This window comes from Barbus barbus (assembly GCF_936440315.1).
Source record: "Barbus barbus genome assembly, chromosome: 2".
Classification (NCBI taxonomy): Eukaryota; Metazoa; Chordata; class Actinopteri; order Cypriniformes; family Cyprinidae; genus Barbus; species Barbus barbus.
Genome location: NC_136730.1, coordinates 44,414,607 through 44,442,221, shown reverse-complemented (window position 1 = coordinate 44,442,221; position 27,615 = coordinate 44,414,607). Strand labels below are relative to the sequence as shown.

General features: G+C 36.2%; 1 protein-coding gene across 1 annotated transcript in view; it reads right to left on the bottom strand.

The window, feature by feature from the left end:
- LOC306881696 (adhesion G protein-coupled receptor L3-like) overlaps positions 1-27,615 on the bottom strand; it is a gene marked incomplete at its 5' end in the record, with an annotated part of 194,108 nt that overhangs the window by 28,863 nt on the left and 137,630 nt on the right. Inside the window, 6 exons of the mRNA XM_079435914.1 lie at positions 2,564-2,784; positions 4,006-4,215; positions 13,735-13,911; positions 16,801-17,006; positions 19,871-19,993; positions 24,546-24,729. Coding sequence (XP_079292040.1) covers positions 2,564-2,784; positions 4,006-4,215; positions 13,735-13,911; positions 16,801-17,006; positions 19,871-19,993; positions 24,546-24,729 — 1,121 coding nt within the window. The remainder of the gene's footprint in view (positions 1-2,563; positions 2,785-4,005; positions 4,216-13,734; positions 13,912-16,800; positions 17,007-19,870; positions 19,994-24,545; positions 24,730-27,615) is intronic.

Below are 27,615 nucleotides of genomic sequence, written 5' to 3'. Positions count from 1 at the left end.
ACACTCAAACACAAACACAAACAAACACAAACACACTCACACTCACAAACACACTCACAAACACACTCACAAACAAACACTCACAAACACACTCACACTCACAAACACAAACACACTCACAAACACTCACAAACACACCCACACTCACAAACACACTCACAAACACAAACACACTCACACTCACAAACACACTCACACTCACAAACACACTCACACTCACAAACACACTCACACTCACAAACACACTCACACTCACAAACACACTCACACTCACACTCACAAACACACTCACAAACACACTCACACTCACACTCACAAACACACTCATACTCACAAACACACTCATACTCACAAACACAAACACACTCACAAACACACTCACACTCACAAACACAAACACACTCACACTCACACTCACACTCACAAACACACTCACACTCACAAACACAAACACACTCACAAACACACTCACACTCACAAACACACTCACACTCACAAACACACTCATACTCACACTCACACTCACAAACACACTCACAAACACAAACACAAACACACTCACAAACACAAACACACTCACACTCACAAACACACTCACACTCACAAACACACTCACACTCACAAACACACTCATACTCACAAACACACTCACACTCACACTCACAAACACACTCACAAACACAAACACAAACACACTCACAAACACAAACACACTCACAAACACAAACACAAACACAAACACACTCACAAACACAAACACACTCACACTCACAAACACACTCACACTCACAAACACACTCACAAACACAAACACACTCACACTCACAAACACACTCACACTCACAAACACACTCATACTCACAAACACACTCACACTCACAAACACACTCACAAACACACTCACACTCACACTCACACTCACAAACACACTCACAAACACACTCACAAACACAAACACAAACACAAACACAAACACACTCACAAACACAAACACATACACATTCACAAACACAAACACAAACACAAAGTAATACTGCAGGTTGTCTATACATGAGAGTTCTTTCAATTATTCAGACATTAATTTCCCGCAGCATTAGACACAATTTCATCCCTCCTGCGACCACACACACACACACACACAGATTTCAGCAAGACTGTGCATGAAGACCAGTGTTAATTTCGTTTCAAAACTATTTTTGAATGACAAAAACAAGGATGAAAATCTATTGACATTTTTGTCAACGAATAAAAACGTGACGAAAATATTAGAGAAGGAAGATGGGACATTATTCATGTAAGATTACCAGATGACATCTTCCGAGAATGTAAACTGCTGGGAGAATATTGGCTGTGTGTAGCAGTATATTGAATTGTGTGCATTCTGTTTTAAAGAGACAGCAGATTAATTTAGTTTCTGTTGTCTATGTCCTTGTTGTTAATGAATCAACAAAAGAAAGAGAAAATCACTCACTGCTCTTGAATGGATCACTTTAGTAGCACTAAGAAGGATTCATCTAATTTAAATTTAGATAAATAAATGTGTCTGCTTAAAAGAATGAACGATTTTGTTGTTATAGAGGAATGCATATTATATAACCATTCGTATTTCATTTGGTAGCCTATTTCAAATGAGGACCATGTTCTTGTTTTTTTTATGAAATTGGTTTTATTTCATTTTGAGATAAAGACGTTATGTGTCAAAGCAATTCAATCTGTGTCTATATTGCATGTTCAAATCAATCATATTACCAGATGCTATCTCCAGGAATACATAATGAGTTTTGAAATTTTAGAGAAATGCTTAATAAATGCATTACACTGTAACTAAACCCATTAGATTTTAGTTGACTAAATCTACTGTAGATTTAGACTAAAACTAGACTAAGACTTAAACAATTCATATGACTAAAATGTGACTACAACTAAATGGTATTTTAGTCCAAACACAGCAAAAAAAAAAAAAAAAAAAAAAAAAACTATTTTTGTCTTGGTTCTAGTCAAAATATCTAAAAATTCTTAATTTAAGATTAATTTACTAGATAAGCAAAATTACATAAGACATTTAGTCTTGTTTCCAGGAGATAAAAAAACAAACAAACAACTAAATTAAGTGCATTTTGCTTAAACAAGTAAAAGTATCTGCCAGTGGGGTAAGTCAAATATTCTAAAAACAAGAGTATTTGGTAACACTTTATTTTAGGGTTTCTTAACTAGTTGCTTATCAGCATGCATATTACTAGAATATTAGCCATTTATTAGTAGTAATTAAGCACATATTAATACCTTATTCTACATCCCTAATCCTGCCCAATACCTGAATTTAACAGCCACCTTAATAACTATTAAAGCAGCAAATTAGGAGTTTATTGAGGGAAAAGTCATAGTGAATAAGTGTTCCCTATTCTAAAGTGTTACCGAGTATTTTACTTAACCCACTGGCAGATAATTTTACTTATCTTAAGCAACATGCACTTAATTTATTTTTAAATAAATTCAAAATGAACACTGATGAAGACTCAGATTTGTGTGTGTGTGTGTGTGTGTGTGTGAGAGAGAGACTCACACTCTGTCCGTCCCGTAACTGCGGTAATCCACGGCGGCAGAAACGGCCACGATGAGCGCAGGAATGCCATATCCGGCCAGGTAGAAATACCTCCTGCGCGAATGCTCGCTCTCAAACACCTCCACCAGCATGATGTAGAGCTGAACGCCTTCCAGAAACATCCACGTGAACGCAGACAGGAAGAAGAAATGCAGCAGAGCCGCGAAGACGGCGCAGGCGATCTGAAAGAAGCACACAAACGCTCTCGTTACACGGAGATGATGGATGCTGTTCTGCGACCTCACAAACCTGCTCAGATAATTGAAAAATATGAAATAAGGGGGTTTAAAGATTATGAATCATGCATGATGCTCTGCATTAGAGTCACACACACTGAACGCTCTCTCATTAAATCTTTATGACACACACACACTTGTGCTATTTCACCCTCTCATGAACTAATAAAAGCATGCAGTCAGCCATTTAAAACATCCCTTGTCCAAATACACAATCTTCCCAGCTGCACGGCACGGAAAAAGCAGTACGTCAAAAGAGTAGGACTACATCACACAGCAGATGAAGTGCAAAAATCACATTCTTTAACAGTAAAAATAGCTAAACATTTTTAAAACTAAATTTAATTGAGAAGCAAAATTGTGCATTTGTTTTCAGTGAATTATTTTTATAAGATTTGTTTTCAGTGAATTATTATTATTTTGAATTAGGATAATTTCTCTTACTCTACTGGCAAGCATAAATGTGACAAAATTAATGAATGTTTATGCTTAAAAAACAATTAAACCAATGACAAGATCAGGGTTATTATTATTAATGAAGACTAAAATCATAAAAATATTATTGTTACTTGAAATAAAAAAGATTTCAACTTAAATAAAATATGAAAATATGTACTGTAAACTTGATTTATTTCAGTTAGTTGCCAAGGCAACATTTCCGATTTTCATTTTAATAAACATAGGTACTAAAATAACAAAGCAAAACTGAAACTACAAAACAAACAAAAAAACTATATAGACATTTTAAATGAATGAATGAATGAACAAAACTTTTCCAGTTAAAAAAATATATAATAATAATTCATGGCTATTATCATTAATTAAAACTAAAATCATAAAAAATATTGTTTTCTGAAATAAAATAAAATATGAATAGATGTAGACTTTTTAATTTCTACATTTTGATTTTGTTTATATTGAAGTACTAAAAAAAACAAACTGAAGTAAAAATGAATAAAAATTCTATAAACATTAAAAAAACATAAATGAAAAAATAATAAAAATGGCAAATGCACATAACAAAATTACTGAAACGTTAACCAAATTTGAAATAAAAATGGAAACTATAAAAATAAAACAAAATTCTAAATAAAAAAAAACCCAATAGCTATTCATGTTACTAAAACAACACTGTGAATGTGATTTGTGTGTGTGTGTGTGTCGTACGGGCTGGTCTGCGCGGTTGATGCCGGTGAGGAAGAGCGTTTCAGCGATGAAGAGAGAGATGCACAGGTTCTTGTGGATGGTGTTCCTGTCGCTCTGCAGGCCGCGGAAGAAGCAGAAGGTGAAGATGCAGACGAGCAGACAGACCAGAGACAGCAGGATGCCCACCCACGTGATGACGTCCAGCAGCAGATCATGAACCGGGTCTGCCGTCTGCAGAGAGAAAGAGACAGATCAGAACGCTTTCACATCCCTATGAGCAGAAATATTACAACTGGATATCAAAACATTGCTGCAAACAGCAATTACAGATAAACAGCCGCACCATCAAAGTACGAGAGAACATCAGAGCAACGATTTCAGACACTTACACCAGAGTGAGTACTGCACAGTTTCAAGGATATCCACAAAATATATAGAAATAAAATAAATAAAAATAAAAGCAGTATTTTTGTCTTGTTCTCCAGGAAATTAATCCGTTCAAAACTGTGTTGTTACTGTTTACTAAAACTATCACTATTTAAAATAATTTTTGTTAATTGAAAGAGAGCAAAAATAAAACAAAAAACACACTATTAGATACAAATATAAAGCTAAAACCCCAAAATAATAAAAATGACAAAAGTACATAACACGCAATTGCTAAAACAGAAAATAAAATGAAATATTTATATTACAAAGATAGATAAAATAAAAAAAAATACTAAAATAACACTTCTACATAAATATATTATGTTTATTTACAGTGGTGTGAAAAAGTGTTGGCCCCCTTCCTGATTTGTCACACTTTAATGTTTCAGATTATCAAACAAATTTAAATATTAATCAAAGATATCACAAGTAAACACAACAAGCAGTTTTTAAATGAAGGGTTTTTGTTATGAAGGGAAAACTAAATTCAAACCCACATGACCCCCCCATTTAAAAACATAACTGTGGTTTATCACACCTGAGTTCAGTTTCTCTAGCCACACCCAGGCCTGATTACTGCCACACCTGTTCACAATCAAGAAATCACTTAAATAGGACCTGCCTGACAAAGTGAAGTAGACCAAAAGATCCTCAAAAGCTACACATCATGAAAGTAATTGAGATCTAGCAGTCTGGAAAAGGTTATAAAGCCATTTCTAAAGCTTTGGGCCTCCAGCGAACCACAGTGAGAGCCATTATCCACAAATGGAGAAAACATGGAACAGTGGTGAACCTTCCCAGGAGTGGCCGGCCGACCTAAATTACCCCAAGAGCGCAGCGACGACTCATCCAAGAGGTCACAAAAGACCCCACAACAACATCTAAAGAACTGCAGGCCTCACTTGCCTCAATTAAGGTCAGTGTTCATGACTCCACCATAAGAAAGAGACGGGGCAAAAATGGCCTGCATGGCAGAGATCCAAGACGAAAACCACTGCTGAGCAAAAAGAACATAAAGGCTCGTCTCAGTTTTGCCAGAAAACATCTTGATGATCCCCAAGACTTTTGGGAAAATACTTTGTGGACTGACGAGACAAAAGTTGAACTTTTTGGAAGGTGTGTGTCCCATTACATCTGGCGTAAAAGTAACACAGCATTTCAGAAAAAGAGCATCATACCAACAGTAAAATATGTTGGTGGTAGTGTGATGGTCTGGGGCTGTTTTGCTGCTTCAGGACCTGGAAGACTTGCTGTGATAAATGAACCATGAATTCAGCTGTCTACCAAAAAATCCTGAAGGACAATGTCCGGCCATCTGTTCGTGACCTCAAGCTGAAGCCAACTTGGGTTCTGCAGCAGGACAATGATCCAAAACACACCAGCAAATCCACCTCTGAATGGCTGAAGAACAACAAAATGAAGACTTTGGAGTGGCCTAGTCAAAGTCCTGACCTGAATCCTATTGAGATGCTGTGGCATGACCTTAAAAAGGCGGTTCATGCTCGAAAAACCTCCAATGTGTCTGAATTACAACAATTCTGCCAAGATAAGTGGCCAAAATTCCTCCACAGCGCTGTAACAGACTCATTGCAAGTTATGGCAAACGCTTGATTGCAGTTGTTGCTGCTTAGGGTGGCCCAACCAGTTATTAGGTTTAGGGGGCAAGCACTTTTTCACACAGGACCATGTGGGTTTGGATTTTGTTTTCCCTTCATAATAAAAAACTTCATTCAAAAACTGCATGTTGTGTTTACTTGTGTTATCTTTGATTAATATTTAAATTTGTTTGATGATCTGAAACATTAATGTGTGACAAACATGCAAAAAAATCAGGAAGGGGGCCAACACTTTTTCACACCACTGTATTAGTATAAATTTTAAATTATTTGTTTATTTATTGTTCTAGTGACTCATCAAGCAACCAACTGTTTCTGTTAAATAGAAACAGTGCCATGGAGCTGTTCAAACAGATGGTGAACCTTTGCCCACAGACAAATGAAAGTAGCTACTCCTTGTTAATATATTATGGTGTAATTAATTACCTTAAAAAAAAGACAATATTTTACTGCAAAGCCACAAACTATCTTCCAGCACTGTTAATTACCCTACAAAACCCGCTTCACGCATCTATTGTGTATTTTCTGTTAAGCGCGACAGTGACAGTGAGTTTGATTTATTATGCTGCAGTTAAAGCGCTCAGATCATGCAGACGCTGTCACCGATTCCCACTGTACTCCCTCTGTAGGGTCCCTACGGAGGCCACACAACCAGGGGAGAAGAGCACAGCTGATATGGGACACATCCCAGAAGACTTTGAGTCTGGAAGACCGGATGTCAGCACTTCTGAAGAACACAGCACATGAATATTTATGAGCGCTGCATAGGTAACAGTACACAGCTTATATATATGTGTGTGTGTGTGTGTGTGTGTTTGAGCCCCTGAGGGCCGTTGAGCACATAACACATCACTCTTCCTGAGGCCCACTCACCCTTGAGCGCTATGTCTCCTCTACATTCAACAGCAGTGTGTGTGTGTGTGTGTGTGTGTATGTGTGTGTCAGTGCTGTAAGTAAATCAACAGCTGAAGCCTGCTCAGCAGAATCCACAGCGAGTCTCAGACTTTATAGAGTCAACGCTGAGCTCAAGTAAATCTACGTGTCTATAAACACACACTCACACACGTGTACATGTACTCTCAGAAAAATAAAGAAGGTACAAAAGCTGTCACTGGGGCGCTGCCTTTGGAAAAAAAGCACACCTTTGTGCCCTATTTACCACTAAAGAGTGCATAATAGTACCTTAAAAGTGCATATTGGCACCTAAAGTGTACATATTAGTGAAAGGCACCACCCCAGTGATGACTTCAATAGCATCTTACATCAGATTCAAAATGGTTGATCCCCATAATGGCTGATGTGGTTGAGAAAAAAAAAAAGGGTATTGTTCAACTTGTATGTTGTACCAAATCTATAGAGACTAGTCATGTGATTTTTGGCCAAAGGATTCAGAAGTTATAAGCACAAATGTCCGTTTTTCATAACTCCTGAACACTAGGTGGCGCTGTGTCAAAACTGTGCAGTTAGCCTCAGGTCATGGTTGTTATAAGACACTAATTTAGGTTTGAATATGCTAAAGCGTTGCGGAGATATAGCCTCTTCCACTTTGGCATGCTCTTCGTCAAATTCATTCACAGTTTGACTAATCAACTTGAATTACATCACTTTTTTTCCAGGCATGGTCTGAAGATGATCTGGTTTCAGTATTGAATCATCTTGAGCCAAGGAATCAAAAGAAACAAGAATTTTGTTTCTAGCCCATATGGTTCAAATGTTATTAGCATAAAAATGAGTGCAATTTTTTGAACTGATGGTGGCGCTATAGACTTTGAGTTGGAGACTCCAAATGTGCTACAATTAATGTTGACACTGTTTGTTATCAGTGTGCCAAATTTCATAACTTTCCTGCAAGCGGCTGCCACAGACTCAAGAGCAGAAGAAGCAGAAGCAGAAAATGACTGCATTTAATAGGTTCCTTCACACCTGAAATAGCTTTAAATGACCTCACATAGAAATTGCTGTCAAGTAGATTGAAATTGTTTAAGGAATGTAATTAAAACATTCAAGGAATGGCTTGCTCTCTTTTTTTCTTTTTTCGATAAGGAATGACAATATTTAATCATTTTCATTCATATGCATCAATATAACAATATATCCAGTAATAATACATGTTTTTACATGAAAATTTTTGAGAGATGATGCAAATGAATCACTGAAGCAGAGTATTGAAGTGATTCACTGAAGCAGGCAGTGTGAAATCATTGATTTGTTTATGATATCAGCATTTTACTGAAGTTTGAATCAAAAAGTATATTAACCCGCGCACACACACACACACACACACACACACGATGCACACGCATGCACGCACGCACACACACTCACAGAGGTGAAGGAGCAGGTGTGTGATTAATAGCACTCTGCTCTCCATCAAACACACTGAGACAAAAAGGAAAAGAGATCAGTGTGTGTGTGTGTGCGCACTTTCAGATTCAAGATCTGGTAGATTTATAACCCGTCTGTGTTCCTCTTTCCTCAGTATCAGCTGATGTCACACACACACACACACACACACACACAGTCTAGTGCCGAGAAGTTTCCACAAATCAATTCATTTGAAAATTGTGTTTCAATGAACCAGTTAAAATCTTCAACAATCACCAGTTCATCGGTTCTCCTATATGATCATATTACCAAACGCACATACGGTTCACACGGGTTAAACGCGTTTTAATGTGTACTCAAGTGGCAGTAGAAAACATTTTACACAAAGAAAAACACTTCAGAGAAATCTGAATAAATAGATCATGTCAGTCTTCTAAGAAATGTTTTAATGTACAGTCATTAGTTCATGCTGAAATCACTAATAGCCTACCTACTATCACTGATACTAAATACTAACACGTTTACTTGATTTAATATTTTAGCCACTGTTCAAAGATCATAAATGATGTACATATTACATGTATTTAAACCATTCAGAAGTTTGGAGTCAGTAAGATTTTCTTTTTTTTTAAAGATATATATCTTGAAAAATAAAATGCATCCGCTTTCCACAAAAATATTGTGCAGCACAGTTGTTTTCAACATTGATAATAATCAGAAATATTTCTTGAGCAGCAAATCAGCATCTTAGAATAATTTCTGAAGATCATGTGACACTGAAGACTGCAGTAATGATGCTGAAAATACAGCTTTGATCACAGAAATAAATTATATTGTACTATATATTCACATAAAAAGCAGTTATTTTAATTGTAAAAATATTTCAAAATATTCCTGTTTTTACTGCAGTTTAAGAAAAAAGAAACTTCTGTCAAAAACATTAAATAATATGAATAATCTAATTTAATAATGATAATCTCATAGAAAAATGTATGCAGCTCAGAGATGGCATGAATCCATTTACACTACAATTACATGTTTTACAGAGACATGTTTCAAAATAACATTTTCAGTATATAAATATGAAATGATATTTCTAAATATGAATTTAACAGATATTTACATAGAAAACAGCTATTTTAAATTGTAATACTATTTCACAATACTACTGATTTTATTGTATTTTTGATCAAATAAATTCAGCCTTGGTAAACAGAAGAGACTTATTTCAAAGAAAACAAATCTTACCGACTTCAAACTTTTGAACAGTAGTGCACATCTAAACAGCACAGCTTCGATCATGTGTGAATGATGAAAGCGTGTGAGTAGAAGTTTGCTTCAGTTGAGATGAGAGAGAATGTGTTGAATGATTTGAGCCATTCATGAAGGCCTGCAGAGCAGTAAACATGAACACATTTCATTATCAGAATTCAATCAGTCCTCGTTTCCTCGTCCTAACGAGCTGTAATTCTGTCGCCTTTCGCACGCACACCTCTGTGACGAGAGCGTGAGGTAACCATGGCGACCTGCAGCCTCTTCAAGATTGATGGATGACGATTGTCTGACATTGTCCCCAGACTCAGCATCACTTCAGCTCTCGATGTGTCCTTTAATGCGGCTCTCGCCATCACTGCCGCCACAACACAACACTCACCTGTGAGGATCGACCCTCTAAACCTCGCTCTCCTTCCTCAACAGTCCGAGAGTGAAAACAATGCATGGACAGAAAACGAAACCATACAGTTCTGTGGGTGTGGCTGTGCCTAAATGGGTGTGGTCATAACTGAAATGGGTGTGGCTTAAAGTTATGCAGTGCAAAATCTTCATTTTGGAAACAAAGAAATCCTGTACAATGCAGTTCAGGCAGTGTAGAACATTTTTAAAAAGATTAGTTCATTTTAATTTTAGTTTACATTTTAGTAATCCTGTTACATGCTTTTCTCCTTATTCTTCTCCTTTATTAGCTTTTGTTGATTTCAAGAATTTCCATTTAGCTTTAATTAGTTTTCATTTTACTTTTAGTAATTTTAGTATATCCACTTACTTTATTTCAACATTTCTAATGCTTAACTTTTTCAATTTTCCCCCCTTTACAATGCAGTTTGGCAGTTCAAGCAGTGTGACAAAATGTACAACAATTTTATTTATTTATATATTTATTTATTACAAATTATCAGTTCATTTAGTTACATGCTTTTTTATTTCATTTAAAATTTTCTATTTAACTTTCCATTTATTTATGTTTCTGTTTTAATAATTTTAGTATTTCAGCTTTTTAATTTACATTTAATCATTTAGCAGACACTTTTATTCCAAGGGACTTGCATAGGAGATGGCATTTCTAATTATTACATTCCCATGTTTGCCACAGTAATAATTATAATATATATATATATATATATATATATATATATATATATATATTTTTTTTTTTTTTTTTACATTCCCATGTTTGCCACTGTAACAAAATGCTGATTTTTTTTTTTGTTTGTTTTGTTTGTTTTAGATTAGTTTGTTTCAATTTTAGTTGAAGTTTTCAAAAGTATTTTATTTCAGTTAGTAGCCAAGGCAACATTTGTAAAGTATTTTGAATTGGTCTTTCGTGTGCAAACAGATTTTTTTTTCCCCTCCTAGTTAATGAGATCTGGTTTACATAGCCAATCGTGTGCCTGACTACACAAGCACAAGCACCCAGCGTGTTTGATATGCTTGTGTTTTTCTAAAGGACCACAACCTCTAAACTTGAACTAAAAACGATACGCCCACAAACCCAATATCTACAGTGGGTGTGGCTAAGCCCACAGTGGGTGTTTCCGTGTCTGATGAGAGTGTAACTCAGCTCAATGTGGGTGTGTTCAAGTGTAGTGAATGTAACTAACCCGTGATGGGGTGTGGCCAAATGTGTGGTAGGTGTGGCTACGCATAATGTAGGCATGTCTATTTCTGATGACTGTAAATGCTTATTTTATTATTATTTCTAAAATATTAGAGTATTTATTAATATTGCAATTAATAATTGCTTTTAAGTTTTCATTTTAATTTAATTCTGCTTTTTGTCATTTTCTTTAGTTTTTGTTCATTTTAAATATTACTATTTATCTTTTTGTTTCCATTTAGTTTTAATTTCAGGAAAATAAATTTATTTAGTGTAAACATTTTCGAAGTTTTCATCTGATATTCATATTTTATAGCAGGTTTGTTTCCATTATCAAAAATTTGGTAATAGTTTTAATTGATAACAACAATGGTGCTCATGCCCAAATATGGGTGTGTTTATGGGCGTGTCCAATTCTGTGATGGGCGTGTCACTGCCTAAAATGGGTGTGTCTCCAATTCTCACCATTCTTGACCACTACTTCCGGACGTGACTCACACAGCGTAAATAAAATCTGAGTGGCAAGATTTTATTTTAAACAGCAGGACCTGAAGGAGACCTGCAGTTTTCCCTTCAAATCAAAACGTCTGTCAGCGATCTCCTCCTCCTCTCTCTCTCTCTCTCTCTCTCTCTCTCTCTCTCTCTCTCGAGCTAGAGAGAGCCTCAGCTGTCGACGGCGCTCCACAGGGCCTTTCTTTCATTCGTCAAAATTTCTTTTCTCCCCCTCATTTTTCACTGTTTTTCACTCCCGTCAATTGTTCTTCTGTTTCTCTCCAGGTAAAGCCAAACTCAGGCTCTGAATGGAAAATGTAAATGCAGCTTTTAGACTAAATGCACCTGGCTGAGGCTCCGTCCCATGCGACCCCACGCCTGCCAGACTGAGAAAAACCCCTGCGCTCGACCACACCGACACAACAATGGACTTCAATAGAGAAACAACAACACAAAAACAGTCAAATAGCACTAATAGGTGAGCAGCTGAAAAGAGTGCATGGCAGCGACTCACAAAAACTCAGCAGGCGTCGAGTTGCACATCAGACGCATCATGTTGGCCTTTAAAAAACACACAAAACCAACCGAAAGCAACAGTAACAATGCAAATACACCAGCGTGTACGTGTTTGTTAGGCGTGTATTAAGTCGCTCAGCTGGGAATCAGCGTTGATCATGAATCATATAGAGAGATAAAGACCGCCAACCCGCTGATCCCCCACATTGCACCTCACAGCCTGGAGTCATCAGCAAACAATAAACAGTCTCCGCAGAGATCTGCTCCACATACAGCTGCCTCACACGTCTGTCTTCTGATTTCTTCAGAGCACATTCTGCACCTCCAACACATCCGGGATCATTTACATCATATAGTGTTATTGTAGTACCACTGAGATACTATTAGATTTAAATTTATATCATATCAGTTATTTTAGTTTTTTCAGTTTTCATTTTAATTTTAGTAAAATATTTTAGTAATTTGTTGTGCATTTTTGTAATTTAAGTAATTATAGTTACATACTGTACTTAAAATTACTAAAAATGGCAATGCATACAAAACACTTTCAGGTTTTTTAAATACATTTTTACTGTAGTTATTTCAGTATTTTAGTACATCAAGTTAAACTAAATTGAAATGAGAAATGTTATATATGTATCAGTTAATTATATATGTATAAGATTCAGATTTAAAAGCCTTTAAGTGCCATTTGAAATTTTCTTCTACAATTAGCATTTTTTCACGACCCTATGTTTATGTTCAGTTATTTCATTTAAATGTGAGTGAAAAGATCCTATTCACTGCCATAAGGGTGAAATTACTGAACCAACACATAGGAGCCTGAAAGAACTCTAATTTTAGAAAATATCAAATGACACTTAAAGGCTTTTGCATCTGAACTCTTCATAAATTAACTTGTAATGTTATAAGTCAATGTTTATTTTATTTCATTTCAAGAAACAAAAAAGTTATGGTTTTATTTAACTTAAAACTAAAACCCTTGGTTAACACTTGAAGATTTTATACAGTACATAATGCATTATAAAATATTTGTAATGCATTAATTAGGCTGTGTAATGCACAGTTATAATACGTTACAACACTTATTTATTCATTGTTACACTTTTAGTATAATGCATTAAAACACATAATAATCAACCAATTTCAGATTTCGAACATTATAATGCATTTTAACTTTGGTTACAGTTATTTATTTATAATTCATTAATAGCTTCAAGTGTTAGCGTTTATGTTTTTGTAGAGTGGATTGCTGGTTTTCACCATGCTAAATGACAAGAAACACGTTAATAAGATATATTTACATATTTAGGGGTGTTCGTAATACCGTTGTTCATTTGTAAAACATGCACAATGTTTTAATTGTTGCATTGAAGCGAGCGCAAAAATGGTTGTGTAAACAATTTCTGCAGTGATCGGCATGCAGTGTTTTCACGTGCTGACAGATTAATAGTCTGATGTTTATATCTGGGACAGATGTGTTTGTGGTGTCTCTACCTTCACGTCCACGTGAGCCATGAGCACAGCGAAGTTGGTGAGGTGTGTGCAGGAGCAGGTGGTGTGCGTTCGGTTGGTTCCCAGCAGCCGGCAGTCCTGCGTCGACCAGAAGCCCGTCATACTGCGCTTCGAGTAGCTCCAGAACGAACAGTTGGGGTTGAAATTCTCCTCTGACTGCTGAAAGACGAGGAAGAACAAACTGCATCAGAGAGGAAAGCAGCTAAACACACAACATAAGCGAGAATAAGAGTTACACTCAGAGTCCAAAACCTTCAGCAAAACACTGGCCAAAAGAGTTTAACCAGCAGAACTCAGTATTACTGATCATAAAACTGCAGGATGGATGAAAAGGACAAAATTTGAAATGAAAATTGGAGTCATTTTACCTATATTTGAAAGACAATACAAGTAATTATGACATTACATATAAAGATGTACCGGTACTTAAGTGTGTAAAAAACACTCTAGAGTTCAGCTACTGTAATTGCATTTAATATAAATTTTATCTATAATAAAATTCTGTCTAATTGCAATTAACATGCAATTAGGTGTCTGAAAAAAACAAGTTACTTGAAATTAAACATTAAATGAAATAAAACATAATAAACAGCTAGTTGCCAAAGCAAAATGTATCATTTTGATTTAGTGTTACTTGATATTGCAAATAATAAAAAATAAAAATAAAATAAAAATGATAAATTAATAAAAACTATCAAGAAATTTAAACATTAATTATAAAAAAGCACAATTAAATACAATTATTACAAAATATACATATAAAAATTGTTTATACAATTAATAAAATGCATTAATTAAGAATTATAGACATAAAAAAACACTAAAAATGAGAAAAACACTCAACAAAATGACTAAATATATGCATACATATATATGCACACATCAGTGGCAGCGCTATAGTGGGGCTAGACGGGGCTATAGCCCCATCAGAAACTTGGATTTCAGTTTTTTACCTCACGGTGTCACTCTCATTAACATTGAAAAATAAACATTAAAAACCTAAAAAAAAGTGCCTAATAACAATTGATATTATGGGGGAGGGGTCAAGCAACTCAAGATAGCAAACTTTGCGCAAGACGGTGAACGTCAGTCAATTCACTATAGAGAAAGTGAAAGTAAAAAAACTATAATGATAGGCCTATAATTAATTGTATAAATTAATAGACCTGTTTTTTATAAAAAAAAAAAAACTTTTTAAAAACATTTTCAATGAGGAGTAAGCTAGCCTGTTTTATTATCCTCACAGAGCATTATGCAGTGATGAGCTCTGAAATTATTGCAGGGCAATAATTTAATAATAAAGGACATTTTTGATGCTTTTGACAATATGGCTATCATCTACACATGATACGATGCAAATCAGCACGGGGAGGTTATCACCCGCAATGTGTGCCCATGTGGAAATAGTTGTATGAATTGGCGGCACTATCTATTGTAAATGGTTACAATTTAGCATGTTTTCCTAACAGTTGGCATTGAGTGACTGACACTTGATGGTTAAGAAAAAAATTACTAGATATGTGTAAAAAAAATTAAAAATAAAGATCATGTAAATTAATCAAATAAACCTTTCTTTCTTTCTTTCTTTCTTTTCTATATTCATTCATAAATTATATTACTTTGTAAATGTCATATCTGGCAGATGGCATTAGAAGTTATAGGGGAGAGCGGGGCACAAAATAACACTTTTTGACTTTCTCAAATTGTGTAAATCCACATAGTGTAATTATTTTATCCACAGTAATTTCACACTTGTCTAGTACAAATATGTCACTTTGCTTCATAATTACAGTGTAAACGTTTTTCTTTATTTGGAATTGGAAGTGAAGTGTGACAACATGCCCCGTAGGTGGGGTACATTGTAACAGCTGAGGGGCACGTTGTAACACGATCATTTGACAGCTTAAAATGTTATCTGATCTTATGAAAAAAATATACAAGACAAACTGAAATATTTTGTCAATAAAATAAAATCATTATTTATTTTAAATAAAATAACGGCGTTTTTTAATAATTAAAAGTAATCAGATTTTTGAGTTTGACAATGAACACATTGCAACCATGCCTGGGAAATTAATACATTTTCATTTAATTGCAGTTAACACGCACATGAAAACACGAAATTCAGTTTGCACTTAAGTATATTCTTTTACTTTTTAACTTTTATCCTAACCTAACAGTCTACTAATATCCTAATGTATTGGATCCAGCTATTGCATCCGTGTTTTCCACATCACATAAATCATAACGCCCTACAGTACAACGTCTAAAGTGGACAATCGAAATAAAGTGCAACCTGCTGTTCTTTCACATTTAGAACAATATTTAAAACTGCATCTTTATGATTATAGTTATTATCCTTGTTATGAGCAGGCCTTAAGGAAAGGAGGCCTGAAGCAGTTGCCTGCTGAAAAACAAAAACAATAGACACCATCACACAATTTGTAATGGTTTTTACTGGTTATAATGGGACTTGTATTGGACCCTGTGGGTCTCTACTGGTAATTGGTGGCTTGTTAAAACCAATAAATCCTAATGGAATATGTCCCAAAACACACTACAAAAAAACATTTTTTAATGGTTAAAAGTTGATGGTTTGTAATGGTATTTGTGGTGGAAACCATTAGAATATTTTTGTGATGGTTCTATTGTTTTTTACAGAATTGATCACTCTTACTGGTGGCTGAAAGCATTGGGAAATTAGCCACAATCTATAACAAACAGACACGTAGAGCTGCGATTCTGTGGAAATCTGCACGAGTTCTGCGGACACAGATTCCTAACCTGTCTAATCACAGCCGAGGCAGAGTTTGTGTGCTTTGTGTGTGTGATTTCCTGGGTGTGTTTCAATAAAATGTTTGGAGAAACATAATTCAGGCATAAATGCTGGTGGTGTGACTGAGGGACATGCTGATTCATCAAGTCTTCATCCGAGTTACCCAACCAATCAAAGGCATGATTATTCCAAGGAATTTCCTTAGAAAAATGATGTTTTATTCTAACAACAAACCTCACAGCGAATGCAACACAAACTGCACGGCTCCGTACCTGAATATGTCGCACGGTGAATATGACGGGGTCGGACAGGTAGACTTTGTTACTGTCTTTGTTGATGGCCGCCGTTATAATGGGAGAGTTGACGATGACAGAGTAGTTTGTGTTCAGCGTCTCGCTGCTGAACTTCATGCTGGCGTTTTCAGTGGACAGATACGAACCCAGATGCTTGTACAGGACGAACGCCATCCGGATCTCCCCTGAAAGACAGAGCGGCGGTTAGTTTCTTTATGCATTTATTCAGCATTTTTACGACAAAGCTCAGTTGTTTCAGTTAGTTCAGAAAAATTTGGCTATTCAACAGAAGCTGAAAAAAGCCTCACATTTGAGAGAATCAAATAAGTCGGTCAATCATTAACGGAGGCTTGGAACAAAAATGCCACCAAATCTGAGAAATATGCAGATTGGCCCTGAATATGCCCCTGTGTAAGTTTGTTTTGAATATTTAAAACACATGCACACATGCAAGAGTACAGTTTTTCCCAAATACCAGCATAACTGCAAATGTGATATTGATTTTATACTACAGCTTAATAACAAGACATTAAGTATCTTAGCATTTTAGACATTATTGTCTGTTTTTGATCTATTTCACAAGCAAAAATAGCTCCAAACAAAGCCACAGCAGAACCGTTGCACATTGTGTTTTGTTACTGAATGAATATGTATTTGAACGAATCAGGCGAGTCAATGATTCAGTCACTCACTTATTATAACAGTCACTTGTTTCATAAATGTTAAACTAAAACATGCCTCTTATAAGATGTTTCATGTAATTGCAGTGTAAATGCATGCATGGCATCTCTGAGCTGCATCAAACAGTCGGGAGTGTTTAGATGTTTTGGAAAGAAGCCTCTTCTGCTCACCAAGGCTGCATTTATTTGATCAAAAATTGATAAAAATTGGATGAAAATTTGTAAAATATTATTGCTATTTCAAATATCTGTTTCCTATGTGAATATCTGTTCAAATGTAATTTATTTATGTGATGCACAGCTGTATTTCCAGCATCATTACTCCAGTCTTCAGTGTCACATGATCTTCAGAAATCATAATAATATACTGATTTGCTGCTCAAGAAACATTTCTGATTATTATCAATGTTGAAAACAGTTGTGCTGCACAATATTTTTGTGGAAACTGTGATACATTTTATTTTTCAGGATCCTTTGATGAATAGAGAGTTTTAAAAGAGCAGCATTCATTTGAAATATAAATATTTTGTAACACTATAAATATCTTTCAGTTTTGATCAATTTAATGCATCCTTGCTGAATGAAAGTTTTTTCTTTTTTAGTTTTTATTAAAAAGGAGACTTTATATGCAGTTTCTGTGCCACTTTTGAAGTGCAAAGATGCATTTTACTGACCACGATTAAATTTGAATGGTAACCACCTTTAGGGTTTTATTCATCGTAATTTATTAGAGGATGCATACTGCACATACAAGGTTAGAAAAACTTTGCCTTTATAAAAGCCCTTATAAATATCCTCCTGGAAATGACTTTAAGTGGGCAAATATTGGCCCTTAATGGAAAAGGTATTTTCTTTGACCGTGTGAGCGATCAGAGGGGAGCTCATTTGGGAGATCAGCCACCTGCTTAAGCCTTTACAAAGCCAAAGCGACAGTATAACAAAGCAAAACTTGTTAAATCTGCCGCTGAACATGGCCTGATGGGGCATACCGGGGTTCAGCCACACGCTTCTTTAGCGTTCACTAAAAACTCTTCATTACCACATCATAGAGAGCGAGCAGACACCATCTCCAGCTGATCGAAGCCCTGTTTCAGGCGTTATATTAGAGGAAAAGAGCAATGAAGTGAAATAATTTGAGCTTTGATTAGATGGGATTCGGTAGATCATGTAATGAATACATAACACCCATAATGCTTTGTTCCTCTCGGCAGCATTTACTGAGAGCCACAAAGGTTTCGAGTGAGCGAGAAAAAGGGAGGAAAGAAATCTAACCGCAGAGTCGATTTGATTCAGCTTTATTGAAATGTCATTAGTGCTTTACTGCCTCCTTTGACAGAGCTACAGGTCTGCTCGTTATTTTCGCATCTCACTTGCTTTATTCGTGAAAATAAATGAAAAATCACTGCACCACCGCCTCCCTGTCCCCTCTGGATCACTGACTCACAAGAACACAAAAGATTTTTTTCTTTTTTTTTTTAGTAAAATTTAAAAAAATTAAAAAATATATAAGTCTATATAGTTTTCAGTTGTAGTTTTAGTTGTAGTTCTATTAGTACTTCAACGTGTTGCCTTGGCAACTAGTTGAAATAAGTTCAAGGTTTTTTTTTTTTTCTTTTTTTTTTTTTTTTTTAGTTCAGTTTAGGTATATTTTACAGTTTAAATGTTTAGCTTTACTTTATTTAGTTATGCTGATTGTACTACAAGTTAAGCTAAACAAAATTAAGAAATGTTGCCTTGGCAAGTAGTTAAATATTAAATTAAATATGAAAATACTAATTATTTTTCTTATTTATTATTATTATTATTTCATTTTATTTCAGGTAATGTTTTAAGCATAAGCTGTTTTAATGTTTTATTTTATTTCATTTAATGTTTAGTTAATGTTGAATGGTTTTAGTTTGAGTTATTTTAGCATTTTTTTTTAGCAAAATTCTATTTGATCAAACTTTAAATGAAAAGATGATATGCTGCCTTGGCAACTAGTTGATTTTTTTTTCTTAATTATTTCATTTAATGTCTATTTTTTATGGTTTTAATTAGTTTTTACTTGATTTAGTTATTTTAGTAATTCAAAATGAATATTGCACTGGCAACTAGTTAAATAATATATATAATAGATAAATAGAAAAATTATATATATGTGTGTGTGTCTGTGTGTGTGTGTGTGATAAATTACCATTAATTTTTATTGTTATTTAAGCTTTTTATTTATTTATTTACTTTATTTCATTATAGTCACTAAAAGAGAATGACACATTTTGTGCTGGCAACTAGTTTTTGTTTTATTTTATCTTCGACAATTTTAGTTCAGCTAGCATCACATATGACTGTCTCATAACCCCGTGTCTGCCGCTGTGTCGTGTCTGTACCGTTTCTGCCGTGCTGTTTGAGGGTGTTGGCTGACAGGTGGATGGCGTTTCCCTGGCCGCCCGTCTGTGGAAACTTCAGATCGGGAAGATTTCCGTCTGTGCTCATCCTCGCCACCTCCAGCTCTAAACAAAGACAAAAACACACACACACACACACACACAGTTAAACCAGAATCCACACAATGCATGACAAGCGCAGACTCTAGCAATAACACACCACAGAGTTCAACAGAGGTATTTTGAGTTTAGAAGTATAATGAAAGTGAAAAAAAGACTGAAATAAAAGCTGTTTTACATATGTGCTTCATCACACTTGTTTGCTATTCTGCAATCTAATTTCATACAAGCTTTTTGTGAGGAATTTAAATTGTAATTCACTGAAAAGATTGATCTCTATTTGGTGTTCAATAAAATTGTAGAAATGCCCAATTCATAAACAAATAATTCCTTTGAACAGATTTTTTTTTTCAATTAATCATTGAATCTCAATGATTGAATCACTAATCAGACTAATACAGTTCTCAAGGTCTGTTTTTGCATATGTGGATTACAGAGCTAGATGATTTAACTCGATCTGGATTGTTTAGTTCTTCCAAACACATCTCAGTTGTTCTCATAGCAACAGGTCCGTAAGATCAAACGTACTTGGAAACAGGTTTATGACGTAAATAGGATTGAACTGCAACCATTTCAGCGGAGGTGATACTTGAAGTCTGTCACAGCTGCTGCTTCTGTTTTACAAGAGCACCCTGTTGCTTTCAGTTCACACTGACCACTTCTATACCTTTTCTCTTTCAGCCAATGCTAATTCATGAAAGTAGTTGAACCAAAGAAGAAACTTTGACAACGCACATTTTAAAACACGATGCACGGCATCGAAGGCGTTTGCGTCACATACTTACGTAGATTCTGCAGTTTGAAAAAAAAAAGTTCAAACGGAGAATAAATCTCCTGCTGTGCTGTTTGCACAAATCAAAGCATCTAGCTCTGTCTGAGATTTCAACAGTGATTCAGCGCAGCTCTCTAATCAAAGTATGAATGCACTGACTCACTGCATCACGCCAGGCCTGCAGCCTGATTTTGGGCATTCATAAACATGCTTTCAGAGAAGCTGAAAAGAAGCTAGCTGCAAAATCCCTCAGCATTTACACAAACACTTATCAAACCAAAATTAGCATTAAAAATCCCAAAAGAGACTCTCATTGGGCGGCGGGGCGGCGCAGCAGCCTACCACCACTGCAGGTATCGCCGCTGATAGGACAAAGGAGAGTGATAAAGAGCGTGGGCAGAACCAGACGACTATAGCTTGCAGGAAATACTTTTTCATTCTTCTAGCGTCGCTGTGAAAAGCTTAAGACTGCAAACAGCAGGCCGAGACGCTGTTGTGCCTCGAGAGAAATCAAAAGCCGGTTTAAATAACACGTTAATCGCCCAAAATCTGCTCGCCAGATTATGAGCGTGAGGACAAACACGCTTTCCATCAAGAAGAGGGAGATCTAAATACAATGGCACGCCATTTTTTTAAAAGCTCATTATATTCAACCGAAGGAGGAGGATAACAACCACTTCAGGGTAAGTTGGCCAAAGATGAGCATCCATTCTCACACACAAACAGGCTTTTATTTCCCCAAACGACTGTGTCATCAACACTATCATCAGATGGCAACTCCGCTAATCTTCTCTCGATTCTCCACATGGCGCGATGTTGGCACTCTGCGTCACCTTAAAGGAATAGTTTGCACAAAAATTATAATGCAAACCTGTATGACTGACATTCTTCTCTAAAACACAAAAGGAGATCATCTGAGGAACATTCAGAGGGGTGTAGCTTAAAAAAAAAAAACTGAATAAAACTAGCCTAAATGGGGGTCCAAGGCTTTGTGCAAGCACGATACCAACATTTAAGTCATTAATATTTCTATTGATTTATGTTTGTGTGCATTCACAACATACAACCCAGGATCATTGAGGAAAAAAAGTACCTGTAGCGATATTTCTCAAAACTGATATTATGGTGCATCTTACCGTTTTAAAGTGAAATGTGAAGTCGTGCTAAAAGCACGTTCAGTTTTATCTGAAACATGAATGTGAATCTGGCAATGTTTTACAATGGTTGTTGTGCGTATCACAGCTGTTTGGAAATTAAATGCCTGGTTGAGTGACATTGTAAGGTCAATACTCTATTGTGCATGAAATTAACATACTATCTACTCTAAACCTAACCAATAAGATAAAAGCAAAAATGCGATAAAAACACTTTTTCTAAAGCAATCATGTCATTTTAGCTTGTTTTTTAATCTTTGAGCTTTTTTATTGTGACTGGTTTTTCATAGAACTTGTATTTTAACGCGTTGCATCTCAAATACAGTGCTGTACCGGGTGCGCTGTTGAGCAAGTTTACTACATCAGAAAACCTGTATATATGGAGCTTTTTATGTGATGCAAATGTCAAAATGCTTAGTTTACAAATCATGCACTATGGTAAAACTGTTTTAATGTTATAAGATAGTATTGTACAAGTAACTACTTGAAAATAAGTCTTATTAATCAATAATTTGCCTCTGTAATCATAATTTGTGTGCTAAGGAACAAAAATTGTTGTTGTTTTAGCCACTAGTGTTCATTTCAGCTGGAAACTGCAGTGAATTGTAAATTTAGCAAATATTGGTAGAGGCAATTTTTCCAAACGTCACTGGTTTTTTCATGAGTTGGATGAATAATTCTTACATTTCAGTATGTTTCTCACAAAACATGTCTTGGAATACAGTGCAAAAATCACATGGATAAGACGGGAGCACAAATTAATGCCTTCTGAAGCTAGACCGTAAAAATTTTTCAAAGTTTTGAAGTAAACAAAACAGACTATTGGAGTGTTTTACAAGAAAATACAATTTTGTCTGCATAATTTCACATTTATTCAATGCGTTACCAGCCATTTCTTTTAAATGAATTGTGAATTTCTGAGTGAGAACTGTTTGGACACTGCATTTATGGAAACAGCATCTCCTTGTGTGTTCCACAGAAGAAAGAGTATAATATGGGTTTGAAATGACACGAGAGTGTGTAAACTTTTCAATTTCGGCTGATCTATTCCTTTAACTGAAGGCTGCTTTTCATCTCCCCGGTGCCAGTGACGGACTCAGCGGGCCCACGGGCCAAACAAACCGTATAACGCTGCAAACTAACCCCATCAAACAGGGCCTGAAGGTCTGCTAAAGGTGTCACAGCCCGTAGATTAATCACTGCGCAGCACGGAGGATATAAAATAACCCTCGTAAAAAGTTTGTCGGGAGGGACTCCCTCCCCCCGTGGACCACTGCTCCGGATCCCTTAATATCAGGATAAATCGCATGCCAGACACGATAAATTCTGTTTTATTAATTCCTAAAATGTGACCATCTCCGCAGAGAGACGGCAGACCTACATTCTGGAGTTTCCATGGCAGCCAGACCGCCTTAAATCCCCGTCTTTAGGAACGGGAGATGCATCCGCTTTCATCCCAGAGGAATACAGACACACACACACAACAGCCTGATCTCGGGAATGCTGACATTCACACTGTGATATTCACAAACAGATGCGAGCGGGACAGAAACGCGTGGGCTTCCTCAAAACGTCTCGTCCGATTCCTCAGCGGGCTGAGAAACGCGTCGTAAACGACACTAAATTATCGCTCGGAGCATATGCTCACTCAGCCTTTCGTTTAAAAATGCTTAATTACGCCTTCCAGTGAATGAAATAACACATAAAGGAGTCAAATGCGTGTGCTAATGGTGGTGTGGCGCTGATATGAGGTTCTCTTTGATGAAAGCATGTTTATCGGTGTGTATCAGGGCCGCTCGGGTTCATGGACGCCGCTGATAGCTAGATGTGCTGATCTCTGCCAACGCCATCAGAATCAAGAACGGATGCTTTCCATGGATAAGGCACGCTTTGGTGTCACTTTGCTTTACACTTCACACTTTTTTTAATGCATTAGAGGTACAAATCCCATGTGTTTTTTTTTGTGTGTTTTTTTGTAACACCCTGAAAGTAACAATTTGGAAAATGAGAAACATTTCATATTCCTTTTTTTTTTTTTTTTTTTTTTTCACAAACTGTAGTGATGACAGCATTCAAAGCTCAACCATGAAAACCTGTTATCAGTGTTGACGATGAGAAAATGATCAAGCATTTTTTTCTGTCTGTAATTCATGAGAAATATAAATGGAAAAAATAAGCAAGCATTTTTCTGTAATTTATGGGAAATATAAATTACAAAATGAGCAATATTTTGTTCTGTCATTTTTGAAAAATAAATATATAATTAAATGATCAAACAATTTATTTACTTTAAATTATGGCAAATATTAATGACAAAATGATCAAGCATTTTTTTTCTGTTATTTATGACAAATCTCTATTGTCTTATCTATTATGACACATTTCTTGCATTTTTTACTGTAATTTGTGGGAAATATATATGACAAATTGATCAAGCAAAAATGTATTTTCTGTAATTCATGTGAAATTTGAAAGACAAACTATAAATAATTTTTTTTAAGTATATATGATGATCGACAAAACATCCTCACTCTAACAGAAGAAGATAAGATCAAGTCTTTCATCTGTACAGTGACTTTCATTCCTGTAGCTCAAACAGTAGTGCAGGATTGCTGAAGAATGCATGACTCACGGATGTTTTCAGTGTTTTCCTGCACGACGTCGGTCTTCAGCAGGTTGTCTGCGAGCACGAAGGCTCCCTGCTCGACGGTGTCCAGCAGCATGGTGGCGGCACGCAGCTGATCTCCGCTCGACAGCTCCATCCATGCCGTCCGCGCCTGCGGCTGCAGCAGGTTATTCACCGTCTCCACCATCGCCTGCGCCCAAACCAGAGACACCAAACCTCTTAACATACATCCTGGCAAAAGTCAGTGCAGTGTTACAAACACAATGGCATTTCTGATAGATGCATCATGATGCACAAATCTATGCGTATGCATGCTTAGCAAATGAGACCCAATGACAGGAAAAGATGTGAACCTTCATTACCATGAAACCATGTCCAAAACACTGTTATAACATGACAGATGGTACCAAACACACACACACTCACACAGAGTCATTTAACACGTGGCTATGGTTTCTGGGACACCGGATATCAAGTTGCTGCGATCAGCGAGCGGCGTAAGAAGCGGACGCTCAGAAGCACAGATCTAAAGCTGTGCATGATTGTTCAGCTTTTAATAATGTTTAAACTCAATCATCAAAACCTCATCACTCAACAGCAGCACTGCCAATTAAACATTTAAAACGCTATGGGCAAAAGCGCTGCGGAAATGCTAATCAGCCCAAGCCTAAACAAGTGCGGCCAACGATCTCAAAGTTAGACTCAAACACTGAAGAGGAAGAGATGAAACAGCAGGAGGAGTCTGAAGACGAGATAGCATGAGACGAGCGGTCAGCGCTGACCCCACGGATCCTGATCAATAGAGTATAAAAGAGAAAAGAGAAGATACACTTACAGGCGGAGGATTCGTGCTGGACTGATTGTGTGTTTATGTTAAAAATTATACATGTAATTACAGAAATTAATTACAGATGTAGCTACATAACGGCATTTTTTAAAATACACAATATGTGCATTGTACCAAATGATTAATTTAAATGTAAGTTCATAGTAGTTAAGGCCACCTAATATAAAGTAGGACCTATTATTCAAATTAAATTAGTTTAACTTAAGCTATATTTGTGCAACATTTTTGTTCATGGTAATTCTATATTTAACTTTTAAAGATTGCATGAAAAAACAGGACTTTTGTTTAATACACGAGGATTTTGTCCATCCTAAATACACACATTTAAATAATATTTTCTCACTTTTAATGACAAAGTTACAGCTTTATTGAATAACTGATGATTGCGCTGCTTGCTTGAAATAATCCCACAGGCTGAAGTGTGTTTTGATGGTTTGGAGGAGTTTGATCCACACACACACACACACACACACACACACTTGTTATTAACGCACTAATCTACTGTTTCTCTGCGGGTATGAGCTCTGAAATGTCTCTGTAATCCGTGGCAGCTCTGAACCGGCTCAGGCCGAGCTGAACCGGTCTGTCTCTCGGCTTACACAGGTTCGATCCTAACGCGAGCAGCTTTAGCAGCACCTGACCTCAGATCCTCACAAAGCCCGGCGGGAGCGCCAGCAGATTAAACACTGATCCCGGGTCAGGCTGCCTGAGCTCAGAGCCAGTTCACTCCAATTCATGAATCATCATCTATCACACAATGCATGTTCATACAGAAAACATTTGGTGCTGATCGCAGGTTCACAGTTAACTTAAATGTCTCGTTTCCGAGTGCTCTATGCAGATGAAATGAGTGCATGTGGATTGTGAGGAGACTTGTGATGCAGATGAGCCGTTTAAAGTATTCGGGAGGTAAACGTATTAGCAGAACATTAGAAACTAATGCAAAACTGAGAGCTTGATCCGACACGATGCACGTGAGATGATTTAATCTGAACAGAAATATACTTTCTATGACTGGCATACATACAAATCCAAAAATAAATAACTACAAAACTGCGGAGAAAATCTCTCACCAAGAAATGTCTCAATTCACTCCAAAACTAAATAAATATATTGATATTTTACTTAGCTATATTAAATCACTAATACTAATTACTATTAATACTACTAATAATAATAATGTATAAATATATAAAATATGAACTATTATTTTTATTAGTAGTAGTAATTTAATTCATCCATTAAATGTTTTTTTTTTTTTGCACATTCTGCTCATTTTATTTTCTTTCCATTATATTTTAATTTACAAGAGTGTGATTTTCATATACTGTAGCAGTGGAAAAGTGTGCAAGTGTCGCAAAAATAATATGACAACACAAGACATCTTAACGGCCCTAAAACTAGGCTGTATATACGCTCTTATTTTGTTCTTTCTGTCATTTCCAGACAGTTATCATGACAGCTTCAGCCTCACATTTTCAGCAGCACACATGTTCAGTGAGGTCAGACATACAGGACTGAATCATCATCATCCTCATCCTCATCTCACACAGCAGCAGAGGAGAAGAAGAAGAAACCAGAAAGTCCAACAACTCCTGAAATATATCTGTTTCACATTCTGCTCTCACTCGTCTAGATGGTCCTTCTAATACATACCAATGACTTCCAGACTCCATTACAACTCTGTGTGTGTGTGTGTGTGTGTGTGTGTGTGTCTGTTGCTGATCAATCCGATAGTTATTAAAGGCAGAAAACTCATATTGTGTTTTTTAATACAAGTTCTAATTTTAAAACACATATTGCGTGCGGCTTTCATGCTGTGCATATAGACACCGGCTCGACTCATATTGCACTTTTCCAAAGACGTACCGAGGAAAACTAAGAAGTGAATGTGTGTGTGTGTCCAATATGAGATTGACAGTATAGGAAATTCATATTGTGCTTTTAATACATGCTCTCTGTTTTATCCAGCTTTGTTGTGCATTTAGATCCCAGACCGACCCATAATGCCCTTTTTAACAGAGTTAGGAAATAAACTCCTTTAGTCTGTCTGTGTGTGTGTGTGTGTGTGTGTGTGTGTGTGTGTGTGTGTGTGTGTGTGTTTGATCCTGGCAGACTGACAACACTGATGAAGCAGCGGATAGTCTGTGTGTCTGTCTCTCGTTCAGCATCATCACACTGGGCTCAAGGAAGGTCACGTTCATCTTTAAAATATCACATCCTGCTAAA